Source organism: Ursus arctos, unplaced genomic scaffold, assembly GCF_023065955.2.
Source record: "Ursus arctos isolate Adak ecotype North America unplaced genomic scaffold, UrsArc2.0 scaffold_7, whole genome shotgun sequence".
In the NCBI taxonomy this organism is placed as follows: Eukaryota; Metazoa; Chordata; class Mammalia; order Carnivora; family Ursidae; genus Ursus; species Ursus arctos.
The window spans coordinates 29,008,972-29,030,718 of NW_026623089.1; the positions used below are offsets into that span (position 1 = coordinate 29,008,972).

The 21,747-nt window shown below is 57.1% G+C and overlaps 1 protein-coding gene across 2 annotated transcripts; it reads left to right on the forward strand.

Annotated features, from left to right (window-relative positions):
- Positions 1-516: 516 nt before the first annotated feature.
- LOXL4 (lysyl oxidase like 4) lies at positions 517-21,187 on the forward strand. Of its 2 annotated transcripts, none has more exons than XM_026493819.4 (15): positions 517-693; positions 5,136-5,441; positions 6,001-6,179; positions 7,064-7,269; positions 8,629-8,667; positions 8,813-9,032; positions 9,894-10,077; positions 10,241-10,395; positions 11,185-11,352; positions 12,436-12,598; positions 14,793-15,036; positions 16,162-16,277; positions 16,949-17,085; positions 17,412-17,523; positions 20,138-21,187. In XM_026493819.4, exons 2-15 carry the CDS (start codon positions 5,171-5,173, stop codon positions 20,206-20,208), a joined length of 2,265 nt encoding a protein of 754 aa, XP_026349604.3. In that variant the 5' UTR covers positions 517-693; positions 5,136-5,170; the 3' UTR covers positions 20,209-21,187. The 2 variants fall into 2 exon arrangements, with proteins under 2 accessions (XP_026349604.3, XP_044237961.2); XM_044382026.3 differs by having other exon boundaries at positions 517-664.
- Positions 21,188-21,747: the final 560 nt, after the last annotated feature.

Below are 21,747 nucleotides of genomic sequence, written 5' to 3' on the forward strand. Positions count from 1 at the left end.
CCACCCTAACCTCATTTGAACTGAGCCTCCCACTCCCCCCTCGCTGCCCCCGCCCCCAAGGGAGTCAGTCTGGGGACCCCTACGCTAGTGAGGCGCTCCCGTTTAAAAGATAACTGTGCTCTGGGCACTGACACCTCCCGGGCCTCACTGGATGGGGGGACTCTGGGGGTGGGCAGGTCACCCCGTTTCGCAGAGAAGGGCACTGCGTGTGGGACAGGGACTCCCGAGGCCACAGGCACCCCAGGCAAACGCAGCCCGCTGGCGCCGCGCCGCCCGCCTCTCACCGGGACTCTGATCCTCCCACAGTCCCTCCTGCTGCAGCGCGCCAGTTTCCTCCTCGGGAAACAGCCGACCCCTCCCTGGCCCCCGCCGCCCCTGCTCCTCGAGACCCCAGGACTTCCCAGGCCGAGACGTGTGGACGCCCGCTGCGGGCGGGGGGCGCAGGGCAGAGGGGCCGAGCGAGCCGGGCCGGGCTGGGCGCCCGCCTCGACCGGGTCCGCCCGGGGGCGGGGCCTACGGGGCCTCCTCCGCGGGCGGCGGGGTGGGGGGCGCCCGCGGGCCGCAGCCTCAGCCGGATAAAAGGGCCCCAGGGCGCCCCGGGAGGTCCGTCAGCGCTGCTCGGCCGTGGCATCCGGCCCCTGCCCGACCATCCGTGCTGCAGCTGGTGAGCCCCCGCCTGGCCCCTGGCCCCAGGTCTGTCTCTCGCTGTCCTGTCTGTCCCACTAATGTCTCTCTGTGGGGCTGCCTCAAGGTTCCTGAAGGCTGAGGGCTGGGAGGGATGGGGGTCCCATGGACAGATGGCCTAGCCTCCTAGTCACTCACCAACCTGCTTCCAATGGAAATGACCAAATTAGGGAGCTTGGCCCAAGGCCCGCCCAGGGTGGCTGGCCCTGGCCCACGGGGTGCCTGCGTGTCTTGTTTGTGAACACGCCGTTGTAACCATTTCTCTGCCCTCACCGAGGGAGAAGCAAGGGAAGGGGCAAGGTGGGTTCAGATGTCACTCTTGTGACTTGGGGGACAGAGAGGCAGGGTGGAACCAGGCTCCCCAGCTAAATAAACCAGAGCTGATTAAGCTGGGGGTGGGGAGGCAGAGGACAGAGGGTGGGCAGAGGGCCTCAACCTCAGGATGTCCTGTGCCTGGCCAGGTAGAGCTCAGAGCCATTCGCTGGCACACTTCAGGTCACCATAAGTAGTGGTCCCAGGGAGGGACCCCATCCCCCAAAGAGCTAGAGAGAAGGGGCTTCGAGTGATCCCAAGGCTGGTGCCCACGACGACAACACCCCCCACCACCACCACCACGTTCTCTCCTGAATATCCTTAGGCATCTCCAGCCCTCTCTAGGGGGGCCAGGTGAGGCCAGGTGCCAGAGTCCCCTCATAGCACCTGAGCAGGTGCCTCTCTGCGTCAGGCTGGCAGGATCCTGGATCTGTCACTCGGTTGCACTCGGTGTTGCCATCAGCCCCAGTGCCCTCACGCCATGGCTGGCTCATCAATCAGCCAGCAGCAGGGTGGAATTTCATTCATCCCCCTGCCTCCCTTCTTCCTTCCCCTCCTCCTCCGGCGTCCGGCTCTCCCATGGCTGAGAGCCTGGCTTCAGGAGCCCGGCTACTGCTACCTGGCTTCTGGAGCCCAGCTGCCTGGCTTTGAGCCCTGGCTGGGCAAGTTACTTAGCTTCTCTGGACCTCAGCTTCTCAGCTATAAAGTAGAGATAAGTACTCTGTAAATAGTTTTAAATATACTATAATAATTAATTATTAACTACCCCTCCCGCCTTCCCTCCCCTACCCTGTCTGCTTCTCCACTTGTGAAGAGAACTGCCCCTTTCGAGGCTGTTTGCTTCTCTAAGGGAGGCTTCTCAGCCGGGTGGTCTTCCCCGTGCTGGGCACTAGAGGATAGTTTTGGGGAGACGCTGTGGGGACTGGGTGTGGAGACAGCGAGCAAACACCGAGTGCTGGGAGCAGGGGGTTGCTGGGAGGGTTTAGTGGAGGGGGCAGCATGTAAACTGAGTGTTGGAAGACCTGTAGGGATTTACCAGTTGGACACAGAGAGAAAGGATACTCCAAGTAGAAGGAGCAGTGAGAGCAGAGGCCGGGATGTGGGAGCAGAGAATGGATGGATATGTTTGGAGAACGGCAAAAAGGCAAGTTTGGGGTGAGCAGAAGCTACAGAGGGCCCTGCAGTGGCAGGCAGGCTGGGAAGAGGGGCCCTCCCTACATCTGACTCTCGGTTCCTGCTGCTGCCTATTCCCCCTCCCCGGGCAGCTGTCATGGAAGGGAGCCACCGTCACCCAGATCCCAGGGTCCTGCAGCAAAAGCCCACCCCAGCCTCCAGGCAGGCCCGGGACTACGCACAGCCTCTCACGAGACCTCCAGGGTGCTGCGGGATGTCAGCCACAAGCCACACGCAGACCTGCCCAGCCCTCCCCATGGCCCATCACAGCATGTCATAGATAGCAGGACCCCTAGTGCCACCCCCTCATTTTATAGGTGTTGTACCTGAGTCTGAGAGAGAGGAAAGCCCCTGACTCAAGTCACATAACGATTTGGTGGCAGAGCGAGGAGCATCCTGATTCTTGGGAGATGGGGGCAAGGGCAGGGGGGCAGGGTCATCTCTCAGGTCAGACTCAATGTGACCCCTGGGTCCTAGCACCATGAGGGCCCTGAACCCAGTCCTTTCTCTCTTGTCATCAGGGGAAGGTCCCTACCCATAGTGACTTCAGTTTGGCTAAGTGCTTAACTGTCCATCTCATCCTTAGCGGGGCACAGAGGAGGATGAAAGGCACATCCCAGGCAGCAGAGCGCACGCAGCCCGTGGTGACAGCCAGTCAGGAGCCCGCACAGGCTCCAGAGCAGAGAGGCGCATAAAGAAAACAGTGTTTAAGTCCGGAAAGGAAGTGCGGGAGGGATCACTGGGAAGAGACTTAGCCGCAACACCCGGTCCCGGGGAAGGGAACCCGGAGGACCTGGGCTCAGAGGGAAAAGAGGCAAATCTGGAGGATGTTGCAAAGAAGGGTACTGGGGACTTGCTGCTGAGTTCAGATATGGCCTCCATTCCTTCTTTATCCAAGGGTGGCTTGGGACACCCCAGCCCAGGGGCTCCGTAGCAGCTGTTCGAGCTGCTGTTCATGATGCTAACCGTCAGGGAGAGCTGCTGTTCTCGGGTTCAGCACGCACCCGTTCATCTCAGCTTCACAAGAATCCGATGAGGTCCGTGCTGTTTAGGATCCTTGTTTCACAGAGGCGAAACTGAGGCACTGAGCTATGAAATCACCAGCCCAAGACTACCCAGAAACTCAGTGTCGGACGTGGAATGAGAACCCAGGCAGTCTGACTCCCAGTCTGTACCCTTAAGCACAGTGCAACGCTACCTCGCAGCCATGCAACCGCGGATATTTACTGGGGCCACCTATGTACCTACCGGGCACCATGCTGGGCACTGGGGGCACGACAGAGTCGCCATCCCTATGGAGCATCAGTCCTGAGCCCATCTAGTGTCCTTCTACGAGCCCACTGCACCCAGCCCTGGGCTCACCAAAGCCAGAGGATTGGTGGCTGGAAGGGGTGGGCTGCGTGCAGGGAGGAATAGGACTGATTCCCAGCCAGACTACCAGTCTGTGGGAAAGGGAGCAGCAATGGGCCCTGGGAGGCCCTCTCTACTAAGAGTGACAAGCTACACAGTCCCCCAGGGGCAGCAGTGGCCATGGAAGGGGGGGGGGGTTTCCCCAGAACAAGCTCTCTTAGGACTCTAGCACAGAACAGGGAGTCAAGGAGCCAACTTTCTCCATCGTGTCCCAGGCTGGCCTCAAGTCCTCACCGGCTGCAGAGCCCGGCAGGGAGCAGCCTCAGCGTTGGTGGCTGCAGACACTCTGGCAGCCCTCACCAGCCATGACCTCTCCCCTAGGCTCCTGCCCCACCTGCTCCCAGGACCAAGGCTGCTAATGTGTGAGGGAGAGACCATCCCCCTCTAAGGACCCAAAGAGCAGCTGATTACAGCCTCTTGGAGACAGCAGCCCTCTCCCTGCTGTGTGGTCACTGACCAAAAACCCTCCCATGGCCCCTCGCCTCCTACAGGATGAAGAGCAAACCCTCCGCATGGTGCACAGGCCCTCGATTATCTGGCCCCAGCCCGTGCTTCCACCTTCGTCCCCCCTCATCCTCCAGGCCTGCAGTACAGGGGAAAGAGGATACTTCCTGCCCCTGCACAGACTCCCCTCTTTCCCTTTCCTCCTTTACCCATCCCCTTCTCCCTACCTTGCCCACCCAAGAGAACTCTTATTCACCCAGCAAGGCCCAGCTTAAGTACCCCTTCTCTGAGCTTCACCAGAGCAGGGGGAGGTGTGTGATGTCCTCACTTCTGGGGCCTGGCACCTGGCCTAATAGTGGGCTGGGAGCAAGTATTCCAAATGTTTGAGGAATCACGCACCTAGATGGACCCAGAGCTCGAGGAGATCATGGACTATCTGAGCTGGAGGAGAGATCAGACCATTTCTGGTTCAATTTCCTCACTTTAGAAAGAAGGAGTTAGGACCTAGAGAGTTTAAGAGACTTGCCCAAGCCACACAGCAAATGAGGGGTGGAGGCCTAGACTCCCCTCAAATGACTTTGTCCACCCCAGCGGTCCATGCGCTTCCTATGGGGAGGGTGGCCAGGGTGCTGAGGACATCTAAAGAAAGGCAAGAGCCATGCCCCTGGGGCAGCGACTCTGGACCTGAGGGCACCCTGGGGGCTCTCCTAGGATCAGAGGCCAGGCCACCCTCTACCTACATACAGGACTGTATCAAGATTAGCTATTTATGGAGCGCAGGGCGGTAGGCTTGTGCTAAGCGCTTTATGTACAGTGTTTTATTTAACACTAACAACACTGAGACAAGGATTATTATTCCCACTTTACAGATGTGGAAACTGAGACTCAGTAAGGTCAAACTTAAACTTCCTCCAGGTCACACGAACAATGGATGGTAGGCTTAAACCCAGTTGACTAATCTCAGAGCCCAGACTCAAATCGATGCGACCATACCCGCATGTCCACGCACACACACACTTCGAGGGGCCCTGCCATCTTTTGTCCCTGCCAGCAGAAGAGGCCGAGGCCAGCAGTACAGGTGGTGATCGTCATCGCGTTTGCTCATTCCCCAGGTGCCTTGGCCCCAGCGGCCCTTGAAGTCACCACGATGCGGTCCCTACCAGCTGCCCTCTCCCTGCTCCTGCTGCTGCTGCGGGCCCCCCCTTGCAGGCTGCAGTCACTGAGCACTGTGCAGCTACGGCTCGTGGGCCCAGGCAGCAGGCCCGAGGAGGGCCGCCTGGAGGTGCTGTACCAGGGCCAGTGGGGGACTGTGTGTGACGATGACTTCGCTCTCCAGGAGGCCACCGTGGCCTGCCGCCAACTGGGCTTTGAAACAGCCCTGACCTGGGCCCACAGTGCCAAGTATGGCCAAGGGGAGGGTGAGTGCCTGGTGTGACCCAGCAGGATGACAAGGAGATGGTGGTGGGTTGCCTGCTCTCAGAAGCTGGGCTCGCTGAGGCTTCCACAGACTCCTGCCCACCCTTCAACACCCAGCTCAAATGACTTCCTCCGGGAGGTATTTCCTGAGTGCCCCAGCCACAAGCACCCCCTGCTCTGACCCTCCCATTCTTGTTTGCGGTGAGGCCACCACCGTCACCACCACCACCACCCAGTCCACTCCTACAGAGTGACTGGCACACAGTAGGTGCTCAGCAAATGTTGTTGAGTGAATGAATGGACGGATGGATGGATGGGTGGGTGGACAGGTAGATCTAATTACTAGACCTACCTGGCATTTTCCAAAAACAGACTCTACCTCCTCTTGGCAGTAGGTAGGGTTATAGATACTAAGATCCCAGGAGAACTGACCCCTCTCCCCCACCCCTAGCTTCTACTCAGGCCCTGGCAGAAGACAGTTGTAACTATGGGGTCCTAGGAAGGAGGAACAGCCCATGAATGCCTCTCTGTCCCTAAGCATCACCCTTCCCCTGCCCTCAGGACCCATCTGGCTGGACAATGTGCGCTGTATGGGCACAGAGAGCTCCCTGGACCAGTGCATGTCCAATGGCTGGGGTGTCAGTGACTGCAGCCACTCAGAGGACATCGGGGTGGTGTGCCACCCCCAGCGCCAGCGTGGCTATCTTTCCGAGAGGGTCTCCAATGCCCTTGGGCCCCAGGTAAGGAGGCTGTTCAGGCCCTGGCCTGAGCCAAGGGTTGAGTCACAGGATAGAGAGCCTCCTGGGTGATGAACCTGGAGGAAGAGGGAAGAGAAAGGGAGCAGACTGGGCTGAGAAACGTCCCCTGGGGCCCCACTTCCTGTTGGTGGCCTGGAGCAGGTGCATGGACAGAGGCCAGCCTGTAGCAGGGCAGGCTGGGGGGTCTAGTCTGGGCCTGCTGGGGATCGCTGAAGCTGCTCCCCAAAAGGGAGGCAGAAGGGGGTGAGGGGCTGCCTCACCCACAAGGCCGGCCACAATTGCTGCCTCTTCCCGGCACAAACAACCTCGAGCTAAAAACAGCCCAAGCCAAACAACAGGAGCAGGCAGGGCAGGTCTCGGCCCTTACCCTCCACTGCTGGGCAGCCCCAGCCTGAGGACAGCTAGCCCTGGCCCACAAACGCAGCAGACCAGGGTGCGGTGGGCTTCATGGTCTGAGTCACCCCAGACCTAAGGTTCCCTGGGCCAAGGATCCCGCTGGTAGTCTCAAGCAGCTGGTCTGTGCCCATCCTCAGCTCTCCCCAGGTGGCACAGAGAAGGTCCCTCTGTGCCCAGTGGAAGGCTCCCAAACTCCAAAGCCCCCGAGCCTGATCCTAGGGAGGGCACAGATCTGCCTGGTTCTCTCTGGAGTTGAAGAAAGGAGCACAGACAAACCAAGGCTCTGCATCGTGCGCACTGTGTGCTTTGGCAAGTGCCCTGCTCTCCGGGCCTGTTTCCTGACCTGTCCAGGGAAGGCCTGGTGGGGGCTGATCTTTAAGTGCTCTGAGCCCTGGCTCACCCATGGGAACACCTGCAGCGGGCTCAGCGGGCAGGAACGCTGGGGCCCGTGGTGACCATGCACCCTGCAGGGCCGGCGGCTGGAGGAGGTGCGGCTCAAGCCCATCCTCGCCAGTGCCAAGCGGCACAGCCTGGTGACCGAGGGAGCAGTGGAGGTGAAGTACGAGGGCCACTGGCGGCAGGTGTGTGACCAGGACTGGACCAGGAACAACAGCAAGGTGGTATGTGGGATGCTGGGCTTCCCCAGCGAGGCACCTGTCAACAGCCTCTACTACAGGTAGGAGGGACAGGTGGGTGGAGGGCCGTGGGGGGCGTGGGGTTGTGGGGCAGTGGCTGTGTGTACGCCTGTGTGAGCATACATTTGTGCTCCCGTGTGTGTGAGACAGATGTGTGTGTGCGTGTGTGTGTGTGTGTGTGTGTGTGTGTGTGACATGCGGGGCCTTGCAGAGTTCAGTGAGATGGGCAGGGCAGTGTCTGTGGCAGGACATTCCCCGGGTGTGGGACTGGGAGGGAAACAGGTCCCACGGACTTCCCGAGTTGCGGGGCTCTCAGAATAATGAGGAGGAGAGTGAGGACAAACTTGGAGACCCTGGGAAGTACCTCGAAATGAAAAGAAACATGGTACTTGCTAGTCATACATAAAGAGCTGAAAACAACTGAATGCAAACCTGTGCCCCTGATTAAAGAACCGGACTTGACCGACGATGCTTCTGGCAGGGCCCACGAGGGTAGACCACCTGAGTTCCGGTCTCAACTATACCAGTAAAGCACCGTGGGCTGTCAGTAGGGCCCCTGGGGCCTTGATCAGCCAGTTGGCAGGGAATTTCCTCCACTCTGGTCGGAGCCAGGCTTTGACTGCGTTGCGTGTGAGCAAGGCCTGGGGTGGGGCAGCACTTGGGAAAGGAGACATAAAAATCCTCTGGCGACAATGTGACCGAACTGTCACAAGATTGCATCAGCCTCTAAATGGCACCAGCTCTGTGCCAGTGAGAACTCTGTGTGTTTCTTGTCCCCCACACTCCATCTGAGTGGTCTCCCCTTGCCCACCCCCAGTCAGTTTAGTGGCTCTGACTTAGATGGCCCTGCTCCTGAAGACCAGCCACGTGGCTCCATCCCTGGGGACGACTGGGATGTGGGCCCCTGACTCCCCACTGCCTGGTAATTGCACCTCTGGGCCTGGCTGACTTGCCCACCCCCCCTGAGGAGAGCAGCCCTGATTATAGCCTCTGGGTGTGCAGCCCCTACCAGCCAGGCCTTTAACTTGCACCTGCCCCCAGAGGACCTTTCCCCTGGGTCCCTTTTCTCAGGGCACTCCCTAGAGGCTCCCCTCCGACTGCATGGGGAGAGGGTGAGCTGGGGGCTGTCCACTCAGGGACAGTCCAGTGCAGAAGAGAAACCAGTTTGAGACTAGTCAAGAGGGCACCTTGCTGGGCCCCGCTGTTCTCCCTGTGACATGGAGATCATCCGTGTCTGTGAGGAGACCACCCTGCTAGGGCTGCTGTGAGGCTCAGCATTACAATAATACGACCGAGTTTACAGATGGAATCCCTGTGCAAACTCTAGGACAGCCACGAGGAGCCAGGGGACAGGGGGTATTCAACACTCCCTCCATCCCCACCTGTTTTCTCCCACCTAGGAAAGTCTGGAACTTGAAGATGAAGGACCCCAAGTCTAGGTGAGGAGCCGCATCCTGAGGGGAGGGTGCAGAGGGGTGTGGCATGAAGGGGGAGCGCATGTCCCTTTCCTCCCCAGTGCCTCGGCCTCCCTGACTCCTGAGCTCCCTCAGCCCCTCCCCACCTTCAGTCTCCCTTGTCTTCCAGGCTGAAGAGCCTGACACAGAAAAATTCCTTCTGGATTCACCGGGTCAGCTGCCTGGGGACAGAGCCCCACATGGCCAGCTGCCAGGTTCAGGTGGCACCAGCTCGGGGCAAGCTGCGGCCGGCCTGCCCAGGTGGCATGCACGCTGTGGTCAACTGCGTGCCGGGGCCCCGCTTCCGCCCTGCGAAAGCAAAGCCCGGGCGCAAGGAGTCTTGGGCAGAGGTGGGTCGGGCCAGCTGTCAGCAGGAGAGGGTGGGAGGGACTCGCGGGAGGGGCTCTCTAGGACAGGCGGGAGCCGAGGGACCAATCACCCCATGCCCTATATCGAGGAGGCCTTGATGCAGACAGGGAGGAAGAGAGCGAAGCGTAGCCTGGTAGAAACTTGGGATTTATTTAAAAAGAACCGTTTATAACCCGACCATAAATGGAAAGCTGACATCACTGGCCACAAATAGAAGGTAACCATAAAAACAGTAATTACATCGTAGCTAACACCCGGTCAAGGCCCAAGGTACTGAACCTGAGCCTGGCCCTTTGTTATAAAAAGCAACAAGCGAGTGCTGGTGAGGTGTTACCGACATAGCAGCCCGGCAGTGGGATAGGGTCCTCTGTGAAATAGGAAGGACTGGAGAAGACTTAACCCGGAAATCTGTTCCCCACTGTGTGAGTCAGCTCAGTTCATACCATGTCCCGCGCAGCTCTGAAATCATCTCACGGATCCCTTAGGGAGCACTGATCTAGTTCAGCCCGCAAGGATAAGGAAGGAGCCAGGGCTGGACGAGAGGGAGGGACCCCTCTGGAGAGCAGCTAGAGGGTTGAGAAGTCCAAGAACCCCAGCTCCTAAGGCTCCCTTGGTACCACTGTGGCCCGTGTGGTGGTTCTTTGTCATGAGGAAGGGCGCTTGAGAAGAACAGCTTACTGGAGTACTCGAGGTAATAGCTATGAGCCATCAGAGGTGGGGCTGGCACTCCCGGTCATCCGCTCGCCCAGCTTGAAGGGGCCTGGCCCCGGCTCCCCTAGCGGCTCAGCCATGCCCGCCCCCTCCCCCGCTGCCCACCCTGAAGCTGGTTTTCTCCTGGGCAGGAGCTGAAGGTCCGCCTCCGCTCCGGGGCCCAGGTCGGGGAGGGCCGGGTCGAGGTGCTCGTGAACCACCAGTGGGGGACGGTCTGTGACCACGGATGGAACCTCGTCTCCGCCAGCATCGTGTGTCGTCAGCTTGGCTTTGGCTCAGCTCGGGAGGCCCTCTTTGGGGCCCAGCTGGGCCAAGGTAAGATGAGGAGGCCTGAGGTGGGGTAGGAGGCCTTGGATGAGCCATTCATTGCTCCATCCTTTGGTGGCCCTGGTGCCAACGCCCTGCTATGGGGGGGAAGCCACAGGTGTGAGGTTATAGAGGTCGAGCCTTACACGGCATCTGTCCCTCTGCCCGCTAGGCTTGGGACCTATCCACCTGAGTGAGGTGCGCTGCAGGGGTTCCGAGCGGACCCTCAGCGACTGCCCCTCCCTGGAAGGGTCCCAGAATGGTTGTCAGCATGAGAATGATGCTGCCGTCAAGTGCAACGTCCCTGACATGGGCTTCCAGAATCAGGTGAGCTTGGATTCGGGCAGGGCCTCAGGCTGGGGGGCTGGGAAACCCTGGCAGAGCCCCCAGGACACCACATCGAGCCAGTGGAGAGGGGCTTCTCAGAGCCAGTCTGGAAAGGCCTCTCCTCTATGTCTCCCCTGGCCTGGCCCACGTCTCCTCAGGGCCAGGTTCTGACCTTCAGAGATGTCCCATGGTGATGGGGACTCTTCAGGCGGATGCAGTCTCCCACTGTAGCCTCTCAGGTCCCCTGTGAGGCTGAGGCAGAAGCGGGCTAGGGCAGAGGACCTATCAGTGCTGGGGAGTGTCACTGGCAAGGCTGCGTGGGATGGCCAGAGTTCAAGTGTCATGCATCATGCGGACAGTGGAGAAGTCGCTCGTCTCTGAGCTTGGCTCTCTCTTCTGTTAGTGGGGGTTAATTGTCTCATAGGGTTACTGTGAATGCGATGATAGATACGAAAGCCCTTTGCAATTGGCAAGTCATCGTTAATGGTAGAATTTCAGGTAAGAGGAGCGCAAGTCCCGAGCAGGAGCCCAGGGGCAAGCGCCCTGAGTCAGGTTGCTGTCGTGGGCAGGGACAGCAGGGACTATCTAGCCAAATGTCCTCGAGTAAGAGAGAGGGAGACGGAGCCAGAGAAGGGGAGAGCTCTGCCCAGGGCTGACCAGTGAGCCGGCGGGATGCGTCTCCAGGCTGGCAGTCCTGAGCCCGCCCCCCCTCGGCACCCCGCCCCCCCCCCCCCCCCCCCCCCCGCTCCGGAGGCCACCGTGCTCCTCACACACCTCTGACCGCTGCAGGTGCGCTTGGCCGGTGGGCGCAGCCCCGAGGAGGGTGTGGTGGAAGTGCAGGTGGAGGTGAACGGAGTCCGACGCTGGGGGGCCGTGTGCAGCGACCACTGGGGGCTCACCGAAGCCATGGTGGCCTGCCGACAGCTCGGCCTGGGTTTTGCCAGCCACGCAATCAAGGTAGGTCCCTGTCTTGCTTCCAAACTTCCTGTGCTAAAAGTGCTAACCATTCATTCGTTCACTTATTCATTCCATGATTAGTTATTGAGTGAGATTGTGGGCCGATATCATGCTGGGGGCTGGGGACAGCACGGTGATCAAGACATAGCTCCTGCCTCAGAAACAGTCAGCAAAGTGAGGAAGGCAGGCCGTTGTTAACAAAACATTCACACAGCAGGCATGTACTTTCGTCTCTAGGAAAGATGACTCGAAACTCACCAGACCAGGTGGGGGTGGGGAGAAACAGCCACGCGGAGGCCCTGTGGCCCAAGGAAACTTGACCCCGTTGGGGAAATCAAGGATGGGGGCTGAAGTGTGGCTGTCAAGGGTGTGGTGTGTGAGTGAGGGAGGAAGAGGCAGGCAAACCGCTCAAAGTCTGCAACGCAGATGTTGCAAACTTTTCTTCTGTGTTGTTTGGCACAGTGTTGGGGCAGAGAGGCACAGGAATACAGGAAGCCTGACATCGCAGTAGCCCAGCTGAGAAATGATGCTGGCGTGGCCGAGACTGAATTTGTGGCAGTCCTGGGGGAAATTCAGGGAGATTCAAGAGGGATCTGGGAAAGAAAATCCCAAGGCCATGGCGTGGCTGGGATGGTACAACATCCTCTGCGGGGCCCGACCTGGCTGGGGCCGGGGGCGGGGGGGGGGGGCAATGCCAGGCACACTGCACCTAGAAAACGGGACCCTATCTTGAGCGCCCCAGGGCTACGGGAAGCACAGCTGGAGAGAGGGGGCAGCCGCCCGAGGGGGCAGCAGGGGAACAGGCCCGTCCTCTTCAACAGCTGAGGGCTGCCGTGTGGTACAAGGTGGGGGCAAGGCCAGGGATGGAAGACTCCCCCTGCCTCAATGCATGGAAGAAGCTTCCGATGCCGGAGGGGTGCCAAGTAGCAGGGACTGTCGCTGAAGACTTGCCAGCGGGGCTGGGCACGGCAGGTGGGGGCAGCGGGGGTGGTCCCACGGGGTTCAAGTGTCAGACAGGCGTAGGAGGGGATGATGCCAAAGCACCCCTCAGCCTTGACTGGGCGGCGCCGGCTGTTTTCCCAGGACACCTGGTACTGGCAGGGGACGCCGGGCGCCGGAGACGTGGTGATGAGCGGCATGCGCTGCTCAGGCACCGAGCTAGCCCTGCAGCAGTGTCAGAGGCACGGGCCGGTGCACTGCTCCCACGGCTCAGGGCGCTTCTCGGCCGGGGTTTCCTGCACAGACAGTGAGTAAACCCCACGGCGCCACCGGCGCCCCCCCCCCCCGCCCCCAGCATGGCCAGCCCACACCTCCCATTCTCAGGGAGGGCCCAGAAGAGTGGGCAGTAGAAGGAGGGCTGGACTTGGAGCAGCGGCTCTGCCATTTACGAGCTGCGGGTGGCCTAGTCCCTCGTCACCTGGGGGCCCAGCCCTGCCCTGCCCGGCTCATGGAGTTATGGTGAGGATTACAGCAGAGAATAAGGGAAAACACAAGGATACAAAACTCTCTTTCACTTTTCGTGTCCTGACCGATGGTTGGAAAAAAAACAAAAAACAGGAGAGAAAACAAAAGAATGTGTTGGACTTAGGAAGCTCAGTCTTCTTCTGGGAATTATGTACATATGCGCGAGGCCACAACATAAAATGTGTTTCTTAGTGAGGCTGGTAGTAAGAGAAGAGTGTGAAAGCTGCTGTACAGGGTACGTAACTGAGGAGCACGAGGGGCCCAAGGCTCTGCCATGTGTCCTCTTCCTGAGCTGTGGGATTTGCCCAGCAGGCTATAGGACAAGACGTTTTGAGGCACTGGTCCGCCCCACCCAGATTCTCGGGGCAGCAGCGTCTGTTTGACACCTGCCAACCAGGTCGATGCTGAGATGCTACATCCAGTCCAAAGGCTGCGGCTGGCACCACACTGAGCAGCCACGTGACCTTCTTCCCAGCCAAGCTGCCATGCCGAGACAGCCTTAATCTTCGTCAGGGGGCTTGAGGGCTTCCTCTCTGTCCAGGGCGCCTTAGAAGAACACCCACAGCCACAAGCGTGGCCTTCCCAGCACAGGGCTCACAGTGCGTTGGGGACCTGCTCCCCAGTCGCTCCCCCTCCTGGGACCCTTGTACCCCTCCCTGCTCTGCTGTCTGGAGTGGCAGCTCTCCTTCTGAAGGTTTTTGATATTTCATCACGGCTGAGCACAGACAGGCGACCTGCTGCCTACGTGACCATCCCTATTTTTCCTCTGGGATCTTTTTCATTCCTTTTTTCCCTTTGCCCTTTCTCCTCCATCTCTCCGGAAGCTCTCCTTTTCCTCAGGAACTCTAGGGTTTGCCAGTGAGCATAGCCTAGGAATAAGCACAGGGCTCTCAGGAACATTTGGTGATGGTCCAGGCATCTTCGGGCCAACCGGCCCAGCCCCACTGCCTCCCTCAGCGCCTGCCCACTGCAATTAACCAGCAGCCCCTCTCACCATCCTCTGCACAGAGGCTCTCACCCTGCGGATGCCTCTACCAAAAATCTGAACTGTAACCCTGCTTTTGCAAGGAAAAGCCCTGAGAATGGGCACCTTTTCTCTCTTGATGTGACATGGTTAACAGTGGCAGATCTCCACCGGCACATGGGCAGGAAGACGTGGCTTCCGAGGTAGGTGAGAGCCCCTGACCGGAAGGAAACAGCATTTCCAGCACGGTGGATGTTTATACACAGAGAAGCACCAGAAATGTCCTCAGGGGAGAACGCACAGGACAGGCTGGTGCGAATACCCAGGATAGCAGTGAGATTAGAACAGGAACCCTGAGGGAGGCACAGGCCTCAAACTGCAGCAGGAGAGACTGGAACAGCAGAGCTCAGGAGCAGGCTCAGAGATGAACTCTCCCGACTCTCCCTGCCAGCCCTCTCCTCTCCGCGCCCCTTCCTTGTAGGAACTGAGACCCAGAGAGAGTGACTGAGCGAAGGAAGCCAAGCTGGTGCAGCAGGGCTGGGGAGGGGGGGCTGTGTGAACTAGACCACACAAAGGCACTGGTAAGCTGAGGAGCATTTTGCAAAAGAAATACCAGCTTACATCAGCTGTATGCTTACCCGACAGTGACCTCAGCATGTTACAGGTACTGGCACTACTGGCATTATTACGATCCCCATTTTATGGATGGGGAAAATGAGAGACAGAAGGTTAAGCAAGTCACAGAGCTAGTGAAAGGCGTGGCCAGAAACTAAGCAAGACTCGAACGCTGACAGCCTGGCTCTCGAGCCATCATGCCTAACCGTGGCATGGTAGCTGCTTGAACTCACCTCTCCTGACTCCCAAACCGCCCTCCCCTACCGGGTAGAGTCCTACTTTTCGGGTCGCTCCCCCCAGAGAGCTTGGTTTGGGGGCAGGCCCGTCCCCCTCGGCCCAAGAGCAACACGGCTGCCTTCCCACCTTTCGCACGGCGCTGTGTCTCATGTGGCCGCAGGCGCTCCGGACCTGGTGATGAACGCCCAGCTAGTGCAGGAGACGGCCTACCTGGAGGACCGCCCGCTCAGCCAGCTGTACTGCGCCCACGAGGAGAACTGCCTCTCCCAGTCCGCCGACCACATGGACTGGCCCTATGGGCACCGGCGCCTCTTGCGCTTCTCCTCGCAGATCTACAACCTGGGCCGCGCCGACTTCCGGCCCAAGACAGGACGCCACAGCTGGATTTGGCACCAGTGCCACAGGTCAGTGCCTGCCATGCCCTGGCTCGCAAGGCACAAAAAGCAGAGTCCACGAACCAAACCAGTGTGGTCTTTCCCTGACCCCAGGCACTTTCCTGGGTGCGCACTCTGAGTGAGAGCCTTCTGTCCTTGACACCTCACTGCCTTTTGGCTCCAGGAGCCAGTAGGGAAGCGGGGGGCACGGACCGGCCCTGCCCCGGATGCGGATGTGCCGCCGTTGACGGTGCTCACAGGGCGCCTTCCCCCGGCACCGGCCGGCGGAGCAGACGTTGCCAGCAGAGCGGGTCTCTGTTAGAATGATAGGGGACAATTAATTTCTCTATGTTGGACCTTAGGCACTGTCTTTAAAAGCCACATACAGCGGGGATTCCTAGAAACCTGGAAACCCAAAATAGCCATCCCATCCAAGATGCTGGCTCTGCAGAAAAAGCTTGCTGGTTTCTGCAGCAGCAGGGCAAGGCCCCTGCCCCCCCCAGCAAAGCAGGAACGCCGGGACTGAAAGGAGACAATGGGCATTCTTTCCTATCAGGAGTTTCCAGCCCAGACAGGAGAGACAACGCCTGTGACAAAGGCAGAATGGGAAAGTGGTGGTTTTTCCTTGGACGCAGCATGGGTGGGGAAAGCGGAGTGGAGCGGGCAGCGATGCTGGGACTTGGCCTTGCTGAGATAATGAGCACCTTCCCCTGTAGCAGGAACAGAGCTGTCTCTAAGGACGGGGTTGGAAACAATAGTAGCAATTTGGTCTCAGGCTCACAGGGAGCAGAGTAAGACCCCTCCTCAGCAGCTTGGCCCCGAGGCTGGTTCCTGGAGGTGTCCCTTCCTCCTGCCTCCGATGGGGCCTCACGGCCAGGCACCAGCCTCCTGGAGGCTACCGGGGCAGCGCTTCCCCTCCTCGCCTGGGTTCACACCCGGTGGGGGCAGCTGTGCCTTGCTGCCTGGCAGGCGGTGCCAGGAAAGTAGACCGTGGGTCACACGAACGCTGGGCTGGAGACAGAGAAGGGCACTGCCCTGCAACGATAACATTCCTCTCTGCGTAACGATGGGCCCCCGTGCCTCAGTCTGCCCTGCTGACTCCTCCAGAGAGTACCCTCTGCTCTGGCTGCCAGGCTGACAGCTCTTCCCCTGCAGGCACTACCACAGCATCGAGGTCTTCACCCACTACGACCTACTCACTCTCAATGGCTCCAAGGTGGCTGAGGGGCACAAGGCCAGCTTCTGCCTGGAGGACACGAACTGCCCCACTGGTATGTGGTTACCCGTCGGCACAGCCCCCTGGTGTTCTCTTAGCCCCTTCAGGGTGAGGTTCCCTTCTGCCCTCAGGTAAGACCACCGCAGGCACCTGGGCACTCTGCCTGGCAACAGCTGGCACTCAAGACACTTCAAAAAGATCAGTGTCCTACCTTCTGACATCTCAGGTGGAAGTTCTCTATTTCCAGCACATTCCGTACCACTTGTAAATGCGTAATACTTTCATTTTGGGTAAGAGTTGCAGGCCTGTTTCACTTTGGCTAAGTTCTCTGAGGGCAGAGATTGTCTGATTTCCTGTTTGCATTCCCACAGTTCCTAGCCCTTAAGAATGGCATGGCAAACGCTCCTCTTCAGAGGGTCGGAAGGATGGACAGACAAATGTATTAGCATGTAGGACTGGAACCTTCCACCCATAATTCCTAGGCCAACAGGAATTTCCACTAGAGCTTCCAGAGAAATCATCTCTGTCACAGATGGGGTTTGCTACTGTGCCGGATTCACGGTTAGTAGGAATTCCGGCTCTGATACTCAGGCAAGTTATCTAACGGAACCGCAGGTCCCTCATCGGATTGACCCGTGTGAGGATTCAGTGTGAAGGGCCTAGCAGCGTGCTCGGTCTTGAGCACCTCTTCCCTGCCTCGGTAACTGTCAGTGCCCTTCCTTACAGGACTGCAGAAGCGCTATGCATGTGCCAACTTCGGGGAACAGGGAGTGACTGTCGGCTGCTGGGACACCTACCGGCATGACATTGATTGCCAGTGGGTGGATATCACAGATGTGGGCCCTGGGAATTACATCTTCCAGGTAAGGGCGCTTGGCGATCCCCCAGCGGAACTCCATTTCCTGCAGATATTCTAAAAGTCTCCCTGCGGTCACATGAGGGAAGAGTTTCACAAATAGGTCTCCAACAGGTCTGGCACTTGAGCACTGAAGCAGGATCCCGAGGGCCTGGCTTTGAGTCTTGATTCAATGGACTATGTAAAATAGGAACATTAACGCCTGCCCTCTGGATGCCTTTAAGGATTAGTGACGTGAAGGGTATACACCCTTCGTGAGACTGCGTGAAATGTAAAGCATGATCACAGCCACGACTGTCACCTGCTTTCACTTGTCCCCTTGCCTCACTCCAGGTGGTTGTGAACCCCCAATACGAGGTGGCGGAGTCCGATTTCTCGAACAACATGATGCAGTGCCGCTGCAAGTATGACGGGCACCGGGTCTGGCTGCACAACTGCCACACAGGTAACCGCGAGCCCTTGTGGGGCCAGCCGCGTAGGGGCTCGGGAAGCTGAGAGATGCTACCTGTACCTGTCGGGTGGCTGGAAGGGAGATGTGGAAGGCTAGGGATAGGACAGACATGAACTTCCCTTGACCTCTTCATAGGTACATTTTTTTTTTTTTGAAGATTTTATTTATTTGACAGAAAGAGACAGCCAGTGAGAGAGGGAACACAAGCAGGGGGAGTGGGAGAGGAAGAAGCACGCTCATAGCAGAGGAGCCTGACGTGGGGCTCGATCCCAGGAACCTGGGATCACACCCTGAGCCGAAGGCAGACGCTTAACGACTGAGCCACCCAGGCGCCCCCATAGGTACATTTCTAGACCCAACCGGTCACACCAACAGCCTCACCCAGTCACGACTTACTTCTACACCCCTCTTCGTCCTTAAGGCTGTTTGGATTATAAACTCAGTCTCCCGTCTGTCCTGGAGTCTTTTCTGTTACTTCAAGCCAAGTCTGGATTTCTCTTTTCCAGCCCTGTTATTGTTCACCCTCCCTTTCGTATGGTCTTTCTCAGTCATGCCCATCCTAGGTTGACTGCCTCACAGGCACAAGGAGAAGTCCGCCAGCTCTGTGTTGCTGTCCCCAGCTGTAAACTGAGCACAAGAAGGTGGCCATAGAGAACAGGACACTTGCAGGGTTCATAGAATTGGACAATGGAAGAAGCAATGATTCAGTGGGGGACAGAGTTTGGAGGTAGTTGCCCTACTTGTCTGTAAAGAAAGGTAGCAGTCCCTCTATCTTCAAGTTATGAAATGCCCGTACTTGCTATGGGGTGTGTGCATTCACACCCACACTTTGCACATATGGGGCGGGGCAGGACTGGTTTATTCAGTTAACAAATATTTAAGACCTACTTTTGTGTCCAATACTGCACCAGGCACTAGAAAAATAAACAGGAGTAAAATGCGGAGCTCAGTGTCAAATAGGGTAAGCTGGCATGCAAATGGATCACCCCACTACTACTGAGTACTCCAAACCAATATGAACTCACGCTGAGCAAGCATGGAGAGAAAGCAACAACCTTCGGGCTAGCAAGGTTTCCCAGAGGAATGACATTTGAGCTGGGTTTCAAAGGAGAGGCAGAAGTCAGGGAAGAAAGGAAGACCCGGAAAAAGAGCACAGGATTTGGCCCCAGAAGGCTTCACTGGGTTCCAGATCCAACTCCACCACTTTCTAGCTGTTAAGACTGAGGAATATCTCAACGTCGAAGAAGTTTTCTCTTTTTAAAGAGGGGGCTATATACTTCAAACCTACTGAAGCGCTTTGCAGGGAGGGTTACGATGGCTCTTGCTAAGAGAATGGCTCCTGTGGGCTTCTGGGAACCACTGACAAATTTCAGCCAACGGGGGCAAAAAGATCAGATTTATGTAAGGGTAACTCCAGCAATGGAGGCAAGACAGTAAGAGGAGAGAGAAAACAGCCCAAGGATTCAAGTAGGTTTTGCTGCCATGAAATGAGACACGAACATCAGAGATACCAGGAATTAGAACGTAAGGCTGCACAGTAGAGAGAGCCTCCAGATTGCTAGTGGGAGGCTGCAAGGGATCCAGGGTCCAGATTGCTAGTGGGAAGCTGCAGGGGATCCAGCCTCCAGATCGCTAGTAGGAGGCTGCAGGGATCCAGCCTCCAGATCGCTAGTAGGAGGCTGCAGGGGATCCAGCCTCCAGATCACTAGTGGGAGGCTGCAGGGGATCCAGCCTCCAGATCGCTAGTGGGAGGCTGCAGGGGATCCAGCCTCCAGATTGCTAGTGGGAGGCTTGCAAGGGATCCAGCATCCAGATTGCTAGTGGGAGGCTTGCAAGGGATCCAGGGGCCAGATTGCTAGTGGGAGGCTGCAAGGGATCCAGGGCGGTGAGGACGGAAAGAAAAACAGTGCACTTCTGACCACTGTAGGGGTCCTTGCAGAAAACAGAAGGCATACCAGGTGCGAATACAAAGTTATTTAATGAAAGGACTATTTATAGAGGTGTGAATAGGACTAAGGAATTGAGGAGTGTTGAGGCATCTGGGGATAAGCAAGAGAGGGAAATTGTTAACAGCCTTTGGCTTGAAGGGGCACAGGGCGTCCTGGAGGCAGGTAAAAGCTCAAGCTTGGAGGGAGAACCTGACCAGAGCAGGAGGCACGGGAGGCCATCACCACAGAACAGGGAAGAATACCCCAGCCTCTCCCTCCTTCCATCTGCTAATCTCCCTCTATTGCTTCCCATTGACCTAAACCAGCCAGAAACCAGACGATGAGGAAGCCAGAGTGAAGCGATCTCTAGGGCAGAGAAAACGAAGAAGGGTGGAGAATGAATCTGGGGATTGAGGGCAGACAAAGAATAATCAGCACAACCCTTTCCACTCAATAGCCTATTCTTCCTGATGTCCCTGAAACTACACATCAGGGTCTGTTTCTATAAAATGTTTATGCCCATGACTGACCTGATGTGAAGGGTGAGTGGGGCAGAATATATCTGTGTGTGTGTGTGTGTGTGTGTGTGTGTGTGTGTGTGTGTGCATGCACGAAGTTGTCAGGGAGGGGATGAGAGCACAGTAGGGTTGGCTACTCACCCGTTGTCCTTCGGTCCACAGGGGATTCCTACCGAGCTAATGCAGAGCTCTCCCTGGAGCAGGAGCAGCGTCTCAGGAACAACCTCATCTGAAGCCATGACTGCACACTTCCAGCTGCTGCCCACACACCAGATACCTCAGCTTATTGGAGCCATGCCCTTCCCAAGAGCCCTAACTCAGTGGGAAAGGGGCCAGTGCCAAGCGGCACCAAGAACTGCTCAGGAAGCCTTTTGATGGCAAGATCATCAAACCGAAATGGTACTGCTCCCTCAGGACTCTGGGCCTGTCCCTAAGGGCCTTTGGACTATGTTCTATGGCCTCCAGGCTTTGTTCAGCTGAGCTCATCTTCCATAAGGAGACCCAGTCTTTACTGGATCTTACCCCAGAGTTCCTGCTACAGGAGCAATCAGTTCTTTAGAGATGGACTGTGGCCCAGCCCCCATTTAAATGGTGCTTTGCAAATGTCTTGGAGTAGAGGACAAAAGGACAGAAATACACAGGAGATAGGATTAACTCTGCTAGAAGCTCAAAGTCACAACTGGCAGAGATGTTGATGAATCCAGGCCCTCGTTTGGTCTGTGCTCATTTAGAACTCACCCGTCATTCTAAGAGTCTGCTCTAGTGCCTTTACCTTTATCCTACTGCACATATGGGTGTTTCTAATATCCTGGAAGCGTAGGCCTCAGGCATCCTCTTGTCTCCTGATGGGTCAACACCACCAGTTACTGAGTGCTTGAGAAGGGGCAGGATTTGCAGATGTGGCCAGATAGGGCCTTCCTACAGAAGAGCAAGAGAAGGCCAAGCAGGACTGCTGCAATAGTATGGATCCCAGCCCCCACCAGGGCCTCTTACAAGGAAAAATATATATATATATGCCATTCACCTGTAAGGCAATCCAGTCTCCCTCAAGATCACTGTGCATCTCAGGACTGGCCTAAATTTCGGGTCTCAACCAAGTTTCTGAAGTGAACTTTGCATGGAATAAATTAGACACACATAAGAGATGATCTTTACAGGTCTGACGCCCTAATGCCAATAAAGATTGCTCACTATGGACAGCTACAAAGACAACACTGGCTGTGGCTCTTTGCAGTTCCCAGCACACGAAGTCTAACCTTTTCCACTCTTGCTGAGCTGGGGACTAGGATGTGTGGGGCACACATACTACTCACGACAGTCCCACTACATTTCTCTGACATTAGCCTACAGTCTGCTTCCCAATTCCCTCCCCAGGCTCAGCACTGAAACGTGGGTTGGAAAGGTTAAGGGACGAAAGGGAGAAGGCAAGAAGGAAAAGTCCAAGGATTGTAAACTTTTATAAGGAGGCTGCAAAACCAAAATGAACGGTAGCAGATGGCGCAGATTTACAATAGCACTCCCCTCCCCACATCGTGAGAGCCATCCCCTCCTTAGGGAGTAAAAAGGGACATGATCCATAGCTATCCTCTATGAATACAAAGAAATGCTTTCTTCCTTCTTCTCTTCTACTTTCTCTCTTCTCCACTCCTTCATCTCCTTCATTAGGCAAAGGGAGCATTATATCTTGGCATGGCAGTTTAGGTAAACAAGGGAAGGACTGATTTCCTGTTGGACCCAGCAAACATCGCCCAAACAGTAACAACATTATACTC